Source organism: Hibiscus syriacus, unplaced genomic scaffold (assembly GCF_006381635.1).
Source record: "Hibiscus syriacus cultivar Baekdansim isolate YM2019G1 unplaced genomic scaffold, ASM638163v2 tig00116998_pilon, whole genome shotgun sequence".
Lineage (NCBI taxonomy): Eukaryota > Viridiplantae > Streptophyta > Magnoliopsida > Malvales > Malvaceae > Hibiscus > Hibiscus syriacus.
The window spans coordinates 33,352-49,536 of record NW_024063514.1 but is presented as its reverse complement, the minus strand read 5'-3'; the positions used below and the strand labels follow the sequence as shown (position 1 = coordinate 49,536).

At 36.2% G+C, this 16,185-nt stretch overlaps 1 protein-coding gene and 1 pseudogene across 1 annotated transcript; one reads left to right on the top strand and one right to left on the bottom strand.

The window, feature by feature from the left end:
* Positions 1–644: 644 nt before the first annotated feature.
* Positions 645–1,818, top strand: LOC120194549 (annotated as a pseudogene).
* Positions 1,819–6,154: 4,336 nt separating this feature from the next.
* On the bottom strand, positions 6,155–15,010 carry LOC120194550 (protein DA1-like). The gene is made up of 12 exons (XM_039196821.1): positions 14,873–15,010; positions 14,019–14,170; positions 13,668–13,758; positions 13,368–13,503; positions 13,031–13,151; positions 12,848–12,931; positions 8,232–8,351; positions 7,909–8,121; positions 7,634–7,696; positions 7,407–7,525; positions 6,825–6,883; positions 6,155–6,732 (listed from the first exon to the last, which is right to left on the bottom strand). The coding sequence occupies exons 2-12, from the start codon at positions 14,127–14,129 to the stop codon at positions 6,416–6,418; spliced, it is 1,434 nt and encodes a 477-aa protein (XP_039052752.1). The 5' UTR covers positions 14,130–14,170; positions 14,873–15,010; the 3' UTR covers positions 6,155–6,415.
* Between the last annotated feature and the right edge of the window lie 1,175 nt (positions 15,011–16,185).

Here is a 16,185-nt window from a genome sequence, read left to right as displayed (position 1 = left end):
AGCAGATTGTTTTGCGGTGCTGAACCACTTTTCTGGGACTGCGATTCTCCACCTATCTCAAGCCTTAAATTTCATACAATGAAGAAGCATCAACGACCACACCATTTTACTTCAATGAAATTCATTTCGTTTTTCTTAAACTTCAATCAAAATATATGTTGGTTTCATTAATTTAAAACAAGGATTAAAAAAGATGAATGATGATGGAATTGTGATCTCATGTTATTCAATAAACATAGAAGATTCCACCTAAAAAACCAAGAATTAACAATTAATACAAATCTAAATTACATAAACCCAAATTTCACCATTAGAGATGTTTACCAAAATGTAAGGCTTTCCTCATCGAGTGAAATGGAGAATAGCATTTGAGAGTTGATGGAAAAGGATGTAGGACCATAGTGGGTACCTTCTGAATATATATATATATATATACACATATATAGTTTGAAGACATTATAATTATACAAAACAAAACAATCTAGAATCAATGCGAACTCAACAGCCTCCCTCGAAGAAAATTCTTGGCTAAGCCCACCCCTAAAGGTTCCTCTTCCGAACCTTATTCTCACCATTTGCAGCTATCTCCTGCCCTCTTCTGAAATCCTCTCCAAAAGGCCAATTGGCCAACAACCTTTTCACTAATGAGTAAATCACCAATATTTGAGTTTTCTCTATTACTCATTGCCTTAGCCGCTAATGCCGCCGTCGCTACACCGACAACCCAACAATTCAAGGAAGCCCCACAGTTCTATAATTCTGCGGATTGCCCGATAATGTGATGAAGATGGATCGGATGGCGAGGATTCCGTTTTATGCTCGGATCAAGCGGTTCATGTGGCAATGACCCTTGACACAGCTTACATCAGGGGGTCCATGGCGGCTATTCTCTCGGTACTTCAACACTCCTCTTGTCCTCAGAACATTGCCTTCCATTTCGTAGCCTCGCCACCTCCAACGCGTCTCTTTTACGCGCCACCATCTCTCCTCCTTCCCTTACCTCAACTTCCGAGTCTACTCTTTCGACGACTCCTCTTTCGCGCCTCATTTCGACCTCCATCCGCTCTGCTCTGGATTGCCCTTTGAACTACGCTCGAAGCTACTTAGCCAATCTCCTTCCTTTATGCGTCCGCCGAGTCGTGTATCTTGACTCAGACCTGGTTCTCGTCGATGACATAGCTAAACTCGCCGCAAACCACTCGGAGACGACTCAGTCTTGGCTGCACCTGAGCATTGCAATGCAAACTTCACGACCTACTTTACTCCAACGTTTTGGTCAAACCCTTCTTTATCTTTGACTTTCGCGAACCGTAAACCCTGTTACTTCAACACTGGAGTTATGGTAATCGACCTTGATCGATGGAGAGACGGAGATTACACGACGAAGATTGAGGAATGGATGGAGCTTCAAAAAAGAATGAGAATTACGAATTGGGTTCTTTGCCACCGTTTTATTAGTTTTCGCCGGAAATATAGTGCCGGTTGATCACAGATGGAATCAGCATGGCCTCGGGGGCGATAATTATAGAGGTTTGTGCAGAGATTTGCATCCAGGTCCGGTTAGTCTTTTACATGGAGTGGAAAAGGGAAACCATGGGCGAGGCTTGATGCTAATAGGCCATGTCCTCTGGACGCTTTATGGGCACCTTATGATCTCCTTCAATCACCATTTGCTTTGGATTCTTGATTGAATTTGAAACAAATGGCCAAATGGGAAACGCTTGTTAATTTGCTGCTGGATTTCAATTGGTTTACCTACTTTTCAGGGCAAGTGTTTGTTTGCCGAGAAAGTGACTTAATCATCAAGAAATGGTGGAATTGTAAAGATTTCTAGATGATGGTGCTGAGTGAAGAGAGAGCAATGGGCGATTGTAGATTATTACAGGTATTATATTATATATACTGCAATTAATCTTTACTCTTCCTTTTTGCAAGAACGATTACACTGTAAACATGAAGGATTTTTTTTAATAAGGAGAAGAAAGTCCAGATGATGGGTTTGTGTATGGTGATTACTTCAATCGAAATCTGTATGGCAAAAGAGCTGTTTTGAGGTGGCTTATGAATTTTCGTGGTTTTATTCCTTTTAATAGCAATAAATATGCCTTAATTTGTACATAATCAGTGATTCTCATTTTAACTTCTTGATTTTGCTTTGATACAAAGCATAACTCTTTATTCATCACATGAATTCATTTTTTTAATAGATCTAATAATAAATTATTATTGTCATTTTCCTAGAAAATTCTCCATGTTCGTTACACATATCCCCGAAAATGAATGGAACTGGCTGACATTTTAGTTTTTTCAATTACAGTTGAATATTGAAAAATAATAAATATTATTTTAAAAAAGAAATTGCATTGGAATTGGATACTTATATTTAATTTTTTAAAATAAAAATAATTATTAGATAGTGATAATAAGTTTATTTTCTAATTTTCTAGATTAAATAACCCAATTTTAATTCATATTTAAAAAGAAAATTAATATAAACAAATTCTTAAACTTATCGCTAAACACAAAGGTCATCATCATTAGTCTATGCTTCAGTTTAATTATTTATGCGGACTAGAAGCAATTTTCATGTTGCCACCACTGTTTCTTACGTTAATTTTTTAGCCCTGATCATACTGTTGTTTTTAAGTAAATTCAAATAATATTGTTTTACGAAATAAATAAATATATTTGGGAAGAAATGGGTATCGGTAGATTAAGCATATTGACGGAGCTCATTTGAGCTTACTTGGATGCCTCGTGGCAAAGTTATCGGTGTTGTTAAAATTGTACGGGATAGTTTCAAAGCGTGTAGGTCCTACTTTTGTCAAGCCGGCCGGCTACGGTTGATTTGATATGTAAGCCATTAGCCAACTCTACTGGAAACTGTTGAGCGTTAGACCGAAAATTTGTTTCTTTTTTCCTCCTATTTTTCTATAATCCCTCAACTCGAATCACGTGTTATTGCATCAATTCGTTGATATAAACGCGTTATAGAGGAATCGGGATTAGGGAAGTAAACTATATGAGTCGAGTTCGAGTATTATTGAATTTGACTCGATTCGAAAATTTTAAAATAGAACTTGAAATCATAAATTTAAACTCGTAAAATCTCAAAATAAAAAAAATCAAACTTAACTCGATTGAACCCTCAAACTCAAACTCGAGTTGCTTGTGGGTTTTTGAGTTGAATATCAAATAATCTTGTTTTGGCTAGTTAAGAATTCAAGTCGAGTCAGAACTCGAGTCGAGTCCATTCAAATAGAATATTTATCGAGCTTGACCGAGTAGATCTCGGATAGTTCAAGTTTTGTTTCGTCTCATTTATAACCTTAATCGACATACTTAATAAAATTTAATTAATAATTGTCAATTATAATTATTTTAAAAATTATAGTCATAAAACTAAAAGAAATCGTATCTCATACAATTATAGTATTTCAAAATTTTTAGTATATTTACAATTCAATTACTAAAATTTAATCTTTAAACTCACTGTTTTTTTTTGGGTACTACGATGAGCAACACGAAGAATTACATTCTCAAAACTCCATCACCTTGGCATCCGCCCCTATCAAGGGTTTTAGCTCGTCTGGAGGTGCACATAAAATTGTCCTCAACTTCTGTATCGTTCACTTTATTCCTTGAATAATTTTTCACGATACATATTGTCTTTTCTTTTTTTAAAAAATCAACAAATATCCCTAATTTAGTCATGTTTTTACACAACAATAACTGAATTACAGTTCGGTTAATTTCCAAAATCAATCTTTGTATAGTAAAATCAAAGACCCGATGTAGTTTTTTTATAGTTTAAGGGTATTTTATTGCATTATGCCAATATTATATTTGTATATCAATTGAAATATGGGTATGTTTTGGAAAGAGACTGTGATATCATCAAGAAATGAGATAAATAAGGGGTGACAAGTAAGTTTTATAAAGTTAACGAAAGCTCGAGAATATGATACTTTTAGTACAATTAGAAATTTTAAATGACGTTTGTATAACATTTTTTCGCTTACATTCTAAATTTATGGTTATATGTGTTTCTTTGAATAGTCATACATTATTGAACTCTTGTAGCTCACACCTTAGTTGTTTACCATTTTCAAGAATTTCGATAGCTTACAGTAGATCCAGGGAGCACCGTCATTGAGGAATTCTAGCATCTCGACTATCAGAGTATAGTTCTGAATTCTATTAGGGGGCATGTACATATCATCTATACTTGGGGTTGTATATATTTATTCGGTATGATGTTTGATTATATATTTTGAACTGCTTTATATATTTTGTGGATCATGAAAGGTTCAGAGTGTTGCATTTTGTATACAAATTATCTCAGCTGCAAATGTTTTGTATTTTTTATGAAATATGTATTTTTTAAGAAGGTTTAAGAGTTAACGGATTTTTTTTATAGATTTTAGGTTACTTTTGGACCGAATGTGACACTTTAAACCTAGTGTTGACACATTAAATTTAAGGTGCTACACATTCTCCCAATCTTGCACAGCCCGTTAATCATTGTATTAATAATAATCCTATTTTTGGAAAACCCTTAGCCCAAATTCTTTTCCAAAATCCTAAAACACTTTCAAAATCTCCCATCTTGAAAAACACCCGAAGAGAGTACAACAATCAACCTCATCCTGGACAAAGCCTTTTTTCAACATCATATGCTAAAGGTGCATACCATCAGTAAAAGCACTTGCAGACTCAAGCCGTTTTTGGTGTGGTTTTCTAAAAGCGAATTTAGTTAAAGAAAATTATTTTGACTAAAAAAAATAAAATTACGGTGGAAGCGGTGATTATAAATCAATCGTAAAAGTTAAGATTTATAGTTTTTTTATTATTTTTAATTTTACGTTTAGAAGCAAATTATAATTTTACTTTTACTAATGCACGAGTTTCACTCAATTATGTATATTCATTTTATTTTTAATAATGTAATGTTAACATCTTAAAAAACAAATTATTATTTAATAATTTATTTGAATTACTTAAAAATAAATAAAATTCATGATTTATATATTAAAATATTAATACTGAGTTATATCCACATGTTAAAAAGTATTGATAACATATTTTTTTCTTAATAAAATATCTCATATATAAAAATATTATTAATGAGTTATCTTAAAATATTTTTTATATTTTCATTATATTTTAAGTTGATATATTTTTATATATCATACTATTAATAAGATTCTCTCAGCTATACAGTGCTAATATCATTTTCGGCCGTCGGTGATGAGTCAAATACGACGTTTCGAGGTCATAAGACATGACCGGGATATGAAAATTTTGTAGCAAGAAAATGCTGCTACTGTTTCCATGGCTTTTTTTTTTTTAAAATTCGAAACGGGGAAAGCATAGGAAGTCGATGCTGTAGTTGAAGACTTGAAGTTGGTTGGGTCCTATTGGGCTGCTTGACAGGTAAAATCAAATGGGCTCTTGGGTCCTGCTTATGTTTACTAAACTAGAAACTTAGACAATTCACAAATAGACGGGCCAACGTGAACGTTTTTATCTACAAGGCTCAACGTCCTTTTATCTCGGTGCAAGTGTTGAAAGAATATATATTGGTTGAGTCCTGACGTATCAAAGGAAATACATTTGTTGAAGAATATCAATCATTTCAATCTGATAAAGCTTCAAGGTGTGTATAAAAATGATGGCCTTTTTCTTTCTTCACCGTTTCACAAAACCTGCCTCATGTACAAGGGGACAGTGCTCTAAGGGCCAAAACTGAAAACTTCAGCCTAGTAAGAGCGGTGGTTAATGAAAAGAGCAGCATCGCTTTTTCAAGGACTAGAGGTTATCTCGAGCCAAAGTTTACAGATATATGGCAGGTTACTTCCAAGATCGATGTCTTTGCTTTTGGAGTTGTGTTATTCGAACCGATTGATCACCGGAAAAAAATGCAATCATTACACAAGAAGAAGATAAATACTATCAGAAACGCTGGTTTCCATAAGACGGTGCAAAAGCTGAGCTCAATTTTTTCATTGATCCTGGGCATTGTGCAACAACTGGACAGGGTTTTCCTTGCGGATGGCTCAATTAAGTGTAGCCTGCTTAACAAAAGAACCAACAGACCGAACATGGAGGAACTAGTGTCAGTTCTGTCCAAAATTTGAGCAGACGCATGTACACATGAAACGAAATTTCTTTATAAATGAAATGTTTAAATAATTTTGTTCTAAAAAAGGGTCCAAAAACAATAAACTAATTATATAAAAAAATGAAGAATGGCACTGACAGCCACAAGGAATGAAAATTGGCAATGCTTCTAAAACTACCCTATAGAGACATGAATATTATCCTAAGCGCTAGGGGCCTTTGGTTCTAAAATGAAAAGGCACAGTTTCAACTCTCTGAAAGAATAGGGAAATGTGTTAGAGAATTTGGGGTTTCAGTAAGGGAACCTCCCGGTCACCCGAATATGTTCAAGGGTTCTTCCAAGACCGTATTTATAAACTGCCCGATGACCTACTCTGAAACCATCTCCATATACAGGGGAAGCATCTGGTTCAATTTGGTGCTTGAAGAACTCCCCAAGCTTCCTATCAAATTGAGATCTTTTGCCCTTTTTTAATCTACCACTCGAAGCAGACGAAGAAGACCGTGGAGCATTGCTGCTTGAAGCAGATTCGAGCTGGGTAAGTAACCACATGTGTGCTAACACTTGACAAATACCCTCCTCAACATCCTGACTAAGAGTCCGGAAACCTGACAAACAAACAGCATATGTGTCACTGTTAGTGCCTCTAAATGGGGAAAATAACACATTTTTAACTGCTTGTGATGGAAGCTGAACGCACCTTGAAGTCGCATCCATGCATGCATCATCTCATGGGCTAAGATTGATCCAGTTAACAACCTACAAATTCAAGATATACATGTTCGCAACAAATACATCAACGTTACTTAAGGTACAAAGAGCAATCAAAATTTGCAAAAACCGCTACAGATATGCATGTTACGTTGAAGCACATGAAGAATTTGATAAATTAGAAAGAAAAAGAAGAGATTATTAGGATTTAAAATTGCAATTCTTTCATTCAATCACCGTTGACTAAGGGGTTGTTTGTTTACTTCAGAATGATTAAGCAATGAATGATTCAAATGCTGAATGATTCAAAAGCACTGGATGAATTAGCTCTGAATGTGACATGCTGTTTGTTTACTGGCTCTGAATCATTCAGAATGAACTGTTTTGCTGAATCATTCAACACTGTTTTGCTGAATCAGTCAGCACTGAATCATTCAGAGGTGCGAAACAAACGCGCTGAATGCTGAACGGTTCAGCATTCAGTACTGAATGGTTCCATTAAGAGGCAAACAAACAACCCCTAAATGTAATGCAGTCACATATAAAGCAATCATGGGAATTAAAACAATACCTTGGCAGGCCGTAAAGAATGAGAATTGCAGTCACATCACATCGGCGTGTCAACCTGTAGGGATCTGTTATCATGTCCACTGCACGATTTCCTGTCCCAGATCTTGGTCGCCTTAGAATCTGATGATTTTAAGTTGAAGATGGTATGATCTTAGAGAAATAAGTAAAAAAGACCAATGAAAATTATTAAGATCAAACAGTAGCAAATAAAAGTTCAAGTATTCTTACGGTGCTGATAGTTTGCTCCTCAGAAAGGCAGAGTCCTCTAGTCTCCGGCATATGATAATGGCCCTGCCCAAGGTGGAACTTTTAGAATGCAATCATATCCAGAGGAAACAAACTACTGCTGGTGAGTATTTCCATGACACGACATCTAGAAGCAGAAGCATGCCGGCAAGTGCTTCAATAGCAGTTAGACATGAACGAAGAGAAATATTAACATGAACATAGAGCAGTCCTAGATATTACTTTTGATGTCGTTATTTCAGAAATTTTCAACTTACATTCTTTTCTCCCTCTCTGGCTTCATTCAAAGCTTGCCTTTCAACCAGGAGTAACGGAACTTGCTGCTCGACTTTCATATTTAAGCCTTCATAAAATTTTTGTATATCCTGATAAAGGGGTTGGCATTCCCTGGTATCCATTACTGCAGAATCCAGGCACTCTAGGCAGAGCTTCCGTCCATCATTAAGGGGCACATATCCCATGTTTTGTGGCTGCATATGATGAGCAAATGTGTCAAACTTTATTCTTATTCATCATAGATAGTATGGAGTTTGTAAACTCAAATACACTAAGAAATCTGTGCATGTTTAATCATACTAACCTCCATTCGCTCACAGCTGCAGCATCGTGGAGTACCGTCATGTTCATGAGAAGGGCAGTACTTTTGGATCCAAAAAGGATGCGCCCTATATTCAATAAGACCAGCTGCGTTCGTTGGGATCTGTCAAAAGAAATCATCCAAAAGGACAATAGCAACAAGAAATGAGTGACATGCTTAAGATCATTAGATTCACCATTTTTTCCCTTTTAAAACTACTCAAAAACAGTGTAGGATAGAAGATTTGGACATGCTATGGATGCAGAGGTTTTCTGTATTCTGTAGTTTCTTTTTGTAATGTCCATTCCATTAAATTCTATCTCTATATTTGGAATTACATTCATGTATATCAACTATAAACCACACTTTCATATAAGTCTATAACATGGTATTGATATGTGCTCATATGACCTTCAGATTTTTGGTCCATCAATTGAAGCAGAAAAGGAAGATTTTTTCAGGGAATTGTTGGAGTTTGTTTCGGCTCAAAATATGTTAGTGTGTATTGGGGGAGATTTTAATGTGTATCTTGATCCGGACGAGAAGTTGGGAAAATCACAAAACTGGCATTCTATTGATTTATTTAGAAACTTCTTACAGCAATCACATTTAATTGATCTACCGTTGGTGGGAGGAAGGTATACTTGGTGCAATAATAGAGAAGACTCGACTTGGGAAAGACTAGACAGGTTCTTAATCTCTGGGACGTTTCTGTCATGTTTTCCAAATGTAGTGCAAAGTCTCTTGCCTAAATCCCTATCTGATCATAATCCTGTCTCATTAGAGGACAAAGCTGTTAATTGGGGACCGAAACCATTCAGGTTTTTTAATTATTTACTAGAGGAGGAAGGATTTGAGGAATTGGTTAAATCTTCAATGCTTGCTATGAGGGGGAGAAATAATAAAAGGGGTATTTTCAGTATCTTAAAAGGTACTAAAAATTCAATCAGAAATTGGTCCAGCAGTAAATTTACTGGGATCCCTGAGTCGATTTCTGATTTAGAGAGGAAAATTAATGAATTGGATCTTAAAGCTCAAGGTGGAATTCTTTCGAAGCAGGAGTGGGATCAGTTGAGGCTGTGTAGGACAAATCTATGGAGGTTGTATAGGACAGAAGAAAGCATCTGGTTTCAGAAGTCAAGGGCAAGATGGATCAAGGAGGGGGATAGGAACACAAGGTTTTTTCATCTGTCTGCTCTGAACAGAAGCAAAAGAAATGAAATCTTAAGCTTGAAGATAAATGGGAGTGTGGTTTCAGATCCTCAACAATTAAAGGTACATATTTCAGAATTTTTCAAGGCAGCCTATAATTCCAATTCAACATTGGAAACGGAGGATTTACTACTGGATTTTGCTAAGCTATCAGGGGATCAGTCTAAGAAGCTTGAAGAGCACTTCTTAGAACAGGAAATTTGGCAAGCTATAGTTTCATCAGACAGCTCTAAAGCTCCAGGACCAGATGGTTTCACCATGGGTTTCTTTAAAAACTGCTGGCCGATTTTAAAGGAGCACGTGTTGAAATTTTTTGAAGATTTCTATTTTGGAAGGAAATGGGAGCACGGTATAAACCATGCTTTTATCACACTTATTCCGAAGAAGCTTAATCCGGACAGTGTAGAGGAATTTAGACCAATCAGCCTTGTAGGCAGCTTATACAAGATACTTTCTAAAGTTCTTTCGAAGAGACTGAGTTGTTGTGTTGGTGATATTATTAGTCACTCTCAGTTTGCGTTTATACCAGGGAGACAGTTGCTGGATTGTGCTTTTATAGCAAACGAAGGGATTGATTACTGGAGGAAAAAAGGGTTAAAAGGGGTTGCCTTCAAAGTAGATTTTCGTAGGGCTTATGATTCCGTGGAATGGCCAATTTTAATTAGAATAATGTCAGAGATGGGTTTTGGTAAGAGATGGTTGTCGTGGATATCTCAGTGTATTTCAACAGCTTCAATCTCAGTTCTCGTAAACGGGTCTCCATCGGAAGAGTTCCACATGGCCAAAGGACTTAGGCAAGGGTGCAGTTTATCTCCGCTACTGTTTAACATTGTAGGTGAGCTGCTTAATTTGATGATATCTAAAGCAGTGGACAGGGGTCTGTTTCAAGGCTTTGTTATTGGGGAATCTGAAAATTCTGTTCGATTGACACATCTACAATTTGCAGATGACTTGATCATCTTCTGTCAAGCATCTCTCTCCCAGATTAAAAATGTCAAGAGAGTATTGAGGATTTTTAGTGTTATGACAGGGTTGCATCTTAATCTAGCTAAGAGTAAGCTATTTGGTATTAATGTGGAAGAGGAAGTTTTATCAGAATGGGCATCTTCGGTGGGCTGTTCTATTGATTCTCTTCCAACAGATTACTTGGGACTTCCTCTAGGTGCTAAGAAAAACTCAGAAGCCTTATGGGATCCAGTTTTCAAGAATTTTAGTTCCAAACTAGCCGGCTGGAAAGCTAATTGTCTCTCATTGGCGGGCAGGACAGTTTTATTAAAGTCGGTGTTAACATCCCTACCAATATTCTTCTTATCTCTTTTTAGAATGCCTTGTAAAATTGGTAAGAAGCTTAATTCTTTAATGGCCAGTTTCCTATGGGGGGATAATGAGGACAAAAGGAAGATACACTGGGTTAATTGGAAATCAGTCTGCACGCCTCTAAATTGTGGTGGCCTTGGTGTTCTTGATGTGAACATATCTAATCGGGCTCTTTTGGGAAAATGGGTGTGGAAGTTCGCCAATGAAAAAAATACTTTGTGGAAAAGTGTGTTATGTTGCAGGCACAAGGTAAGTAGTAATTCCATGTCTATTTGTAAGGTTTTTTCGCCCAAATCTTCTTGGATTTGGAGAGGGATTGCCAACAATTTCTTGAAGAACGACTCGGAGGGTGAACGTATCAGATCTAACTCCAAGTTGAAACTGGGAAATGGAAAGTCTATTGCATTTTGGACGGATTCATGGGCTGATGAGTCTCCTTTAAAATATCTTTTCCCTAGAATGTATGCGTTGTCAACAAATAAATGGGGTATGGTCGCTGAGTTTGGAAGTTCAGATTCGAACGGTTGGGTGTGGAACATCGATACCAGAAGGAATTTGTGTGACTGGGAGTTGGATCAGTGGCTGGATTTAATGACAAAACTGAAGGACTTTAAACTGACTGATTCAGTTGAAGACTTTCTTTCTTGGTCTGCAAGTGGGGATGGACTGTTTTCAGTGAAATCTTGTAGAAAGGAACTCGGCAAGGTGTCTGGGGAGTCCGATTTATGGGTAAAAGGGGTGTGGCATGGTTTATCTCCTCCTCGTGTTGAAGTCTTCCTGTGGCAGCTAGCTCATCAGAAAGTGGCAGTGAGAGAGGAGTTGGTGAAAAGAGGTTTGCAGCTAGGGGATGAAATTTTATGTCCGTTTTGTAAAAAACAGGTGGAATCAGTTCAGCATTTATTTATTTCATGTGATGTTGTTTGGGAACTTTGGAACAAGATAGCAAGCTATTGGGAAATAGCCTTAGTCCTTCCAAAGGATCCACCTTCTTTGCTATGTTCTTGGGGTGAGCTGAGGGGGAAATCGTTGATTTGGAAATTTATCCCGGGAGTAGTATTTGGTCGATATGGAAAGCTAGGAATGCAATGGTGTTCGATGGTTCCCCCTTGGATAGGATGTCTCTGTTTTTTATTGCTAGATTCAGGTTATCTAAATGGTTTCTAGCCAAGTATCCTAAGTGTCCTATTCAGGAGGATGTGCTGATTGGTGATCCATCTCTTGCAGATGGTATTAAAGCTCTCAACATTTACAATTTTCAGGTTTCTCGCTGGATTCCACCCCCTATGGATTTTTTGAAGATGAATGTCGATGGAGCTGTTAGACTTGATGGCTCAAATGGAGGTATAGGAGGTATTTTGAGAGATTGGAATAGCAACTCCCTTCTGACTTTTTCAGAAAATGTAGGTCAGGGTCCCCCGCCGGTTGCTGAGTTAAAGGCTATTAAGAGAGGCATTGAAATCTATATGTCTTCTTGTTGGGTTAAGGTTGGAAGGTTGATTGTGGAAAGTGACTGTAAGTCGGCTGTGGAATGGGTCCATACACCAGCTATGGCCCCAGTTTTTATCCTCCCATTAGTTAAAGAGATTTCATCTTTTATCACGGACAGGGTGCACTCTATTAGACTGATTCCAAGGGTGTGTAATGGGGAGGCTGATAGTTTAGCAAAGATGGGAATTGGTTGATGTTTAGTCGTTTCCAGTGCGTTTTATCGTTTGAGTTTAGGTTTTCGGTTATGTTGAGTAGCTTAGTCTGTTGTGTTTTTTCAGTATGGTGTCTACGTTAAATCTTATGTAATTTCGGAGGAGTAATAAAGTTTCTAAGGCACTCTTTTCCTCCTTCTTTGATCAAGAAGGAGGTTTTTAAGGAGGCCTGTCATTCTTATCAAAAAAAAATTATCAGGTAAGAACTGAAAAACCACTCATGATTTGGCATTGCCATAAATTCATCACTGACATATATAATAAATGCACTGAAATACGCAGCAAATCATAAATAATTTCGACTTTAAAACTTTACACATTCAATGAAGTAGAAGCAACACAAATTTATAACAAAGTGAATATTAACCCAATGCAGGAAATAAAACTTACGAAGTGGTTGCAGACTTCGCATTTTGGATGATACTGCTCCTTGTAACAAGATTTATGAAATCGGTAATTCCCAGACATAGAGAACTACGGAAGAAAGTACAGATCTAAATTAGCTTATTCATCAATCAAACGTCTAGTGAAGGAACCAAAGATGGTAACATTGGTAGCCACAAAAATTTGTACCTCATAATCAGAAATTGGGAGGTTGCAAGCATGGCAACAGAAGCATTCTGGGTGCCAAAATAAACCAAGGCAATTTAGAAATCTTCCGTAACCAATCTCAGTATTGCAGCCAGCACAAATCCTGCCAAAAACAACAATAATTTGGTCATGGGAGAAAAAAGGATATGGAATAAGCTATATCAACAGGTCTTTGCATGAAATGCTTCATTGCTGATGCCAATGGGAGCCCATATTAGCATATTGCAGGAATAAAAAGTTCAAAGATAGATTCATATTTCAGCCCTATTTAAATGAGTTGGTACGAAATCATTATTGTTATTAATGGCGTATTATGTACCTGTATCCCATCTGAAAATGGGCTGGCATAGGTTGATATGTATTTTGATTTTCATATTGTGGAGGAGGTTCAAAGTTCAAGCTTTCTTGTACAGCTCTCGCAAGTTGCTCATCTTCTTTTAGTCGATAATCATCATCTAACCGATAATTTGAGAAACATAATAATTCAATTTATGGCATGTTAGAAAATAAGAACAAGTAGAGAAGAAAATGACAATTTATTTTGGGAACTATTGGCTGATGCCATAAAGTACAGCTGGCAAATACATTCACATAAAAATCGTGTAGACATGCTACTCACCTTTTACATTTCTCCGTTTCTGACTTCCCTCAAGAAGGGATAGAGCAATAGCACGATCTATCTCTTCATTCTCATGCTCCCGCCATGAGTCCTACATTCAAGGTTGAGACCAAGATATAACATAGAAAGTATATTCAAAACATTAACTAAAGTAGCTCAAACAATGAAGTGTTTCAAAATCTAATTGGCCACATATATACTATGCAACATAGCCAAAGACATAAGTGATTTTATGCATTTCACAGCAGCAGCAGCATTACAGAAAGCAGATGGGACCAAACCATCAAAAAATGTTGAGAAAAATATAAACAGCAATCAAGAGAAAAGGAAAACGGTAACAGATGTAAATACCCCTGAGCCAGAAGAAGGATAAAAGGGACTATCCTCAGCATAGTGTCCATGATAATGTCTCTCGGAAGATTTATGGGTACGCCCCTTAAAAGCCTTTTTAATCCAATTCATAATGCAGAATCTTATCCGCTCATAATCAATAATATTTCCGTCTACATATAGAACATACATTCAAGCATATAAACATAGGTATCACAAAATCTATATAAAAAGTCCAAAAATATACAGTAAATTTAAAGTATAAGTTACACAATTCATTCAAAAGAAAATACTTTTAATTGAAGAATCAACAATGAACAGGGCTTGGCAAAAGATTCGCCATTCCAATATGGAAGATCGTAAACAGCAGCAGAAAACATAATTGAGTAAATGCCAGTACTAATCACTCGTTTGAGCTAAAACAATTACTAGAGAATAAGTTCAAAATCAAAGTAGATTTAAAGAAGCCCAGAGGAGAAGAAAGCTAAAATAACTCCATAAACTAGGCAGACAAATATTTTATATAAGATTAGGAGGTGGGTTATGCATATTGAATTGCCTACGACGAATTATATCTGTTCAGCTGCATTGTCTCCAATGCAAGCTAGTGAACCGAGTATAAATGATTGCAAACAAAATACCTAACCTGGCATTGTGCAAACCCAGAATGTTTAAGCTAAAAACGAGTGAAAAGCATCAAGTTTCTAGCTAGATCAATTGAATATAAGGACAAACAGCAAGAAAAAGAAGAAGAAGAAAAAAGCAGGTTCTTTCCAGCTCAGGATGACCATGAAACTCATGACATGTAAAGACTGAATTGCAGGTTCTTAAAGAAATAAAGGTGAAGAATCAAACCAAGTGGATAAATGACTCGCCTCAAATAAATCAATAACCAGCAGCAAAGGTCGGATGAAGACTACCGAAGCTATAGCAAATAAGATCCCAAGATTACCCCAAAAAGTTTCAATCTTTCAGTCCTATCAAGTTATACAGATTCCCCTCTGACTCTTTTCTTTTAGTGAAAATAGCTACGGTAATATATGAATTTAATTAATTTTTTTTAGATTTATCAAAATGACCAATAAATTCGTAACGTAATCTTAAATTCGCAACGCGAACTCTAATTTCGCAACTCAGTTTTCAATTTCGTAACGCGAATATGTAAATCTCATTACGATTTTTCAAATTCGTGTTGCGATTTTACAGATTCGCAACATAGAAGTCAAATTCGCAACGCGGAATTTCAAATTTGCAACTGAATTTCAAATTCGCAACAAGTTTTAGTTTAGCAACACAAATGTTTTGGGTATATAACAACGCAACAGCAGCAACTCATAACCTAAATCCCTAAATCGCAACTCATTTCATCTCTATCTATCACTCTCTCTGACGACATCTGTTCCTATATCCAACGACATTCTTCCCTATCTCTAATTTTTTTTACATAATTTTATTTCTATATAATTTTTCAATGATTTATCTCCCAAATTATCAACTATCAACTTAATAAATGTATGTTTTTCTCTAAGTTAGTGATGATATCTAGTTTATAGCTCGTTTGTTTAGTAAATTAATTTACAATTTATAGAATGAAATCATCTAATGTTGATCATGTTTGGATAGATTTGTTTTTTGGAGGGTCATGAGAGAATATTCATGGTGTTTTACAATATGTGCCTTTACCTATGAATCTTCAACTAAAATTGTCATTAAAAAAGTTAACTTATGAAACTCTAATGTTACGTGTTGCAAATAAATTGAATTTAGAGCCTCTAAGTGGATTTAGGCTATCTTATCAGAGAAAAGGTAAAATTTATTTGTTAACCGACAATGAAGATGTTGAACGATTCATTGCTTACATTAGTGTTTCGCAAGAAGATGATGTTACATTGTATGTTGTTGAACCTAGAAGTAGTGAAGTTGGGTCACTAGCGAATAGTAATCAACTAAGTTCTTCAACCCAAAATTTAATGGTTCCACCACAATTTCATCACCAAGCAAATTTTGTTTCACCACATTTCCAATACCAAACACAATCTCAAAACCCACAACCTTTTCCTAATCCAAATCCCAATCAACTTTCAGCACCAAATTCTGGTTTTCGTATTGACCAGTTAGACGATTATGAGCCAACAGAAAAAATTGTGAGTACTAGTCAGTATTCGAAATTTGATCTTGGTCAATACCC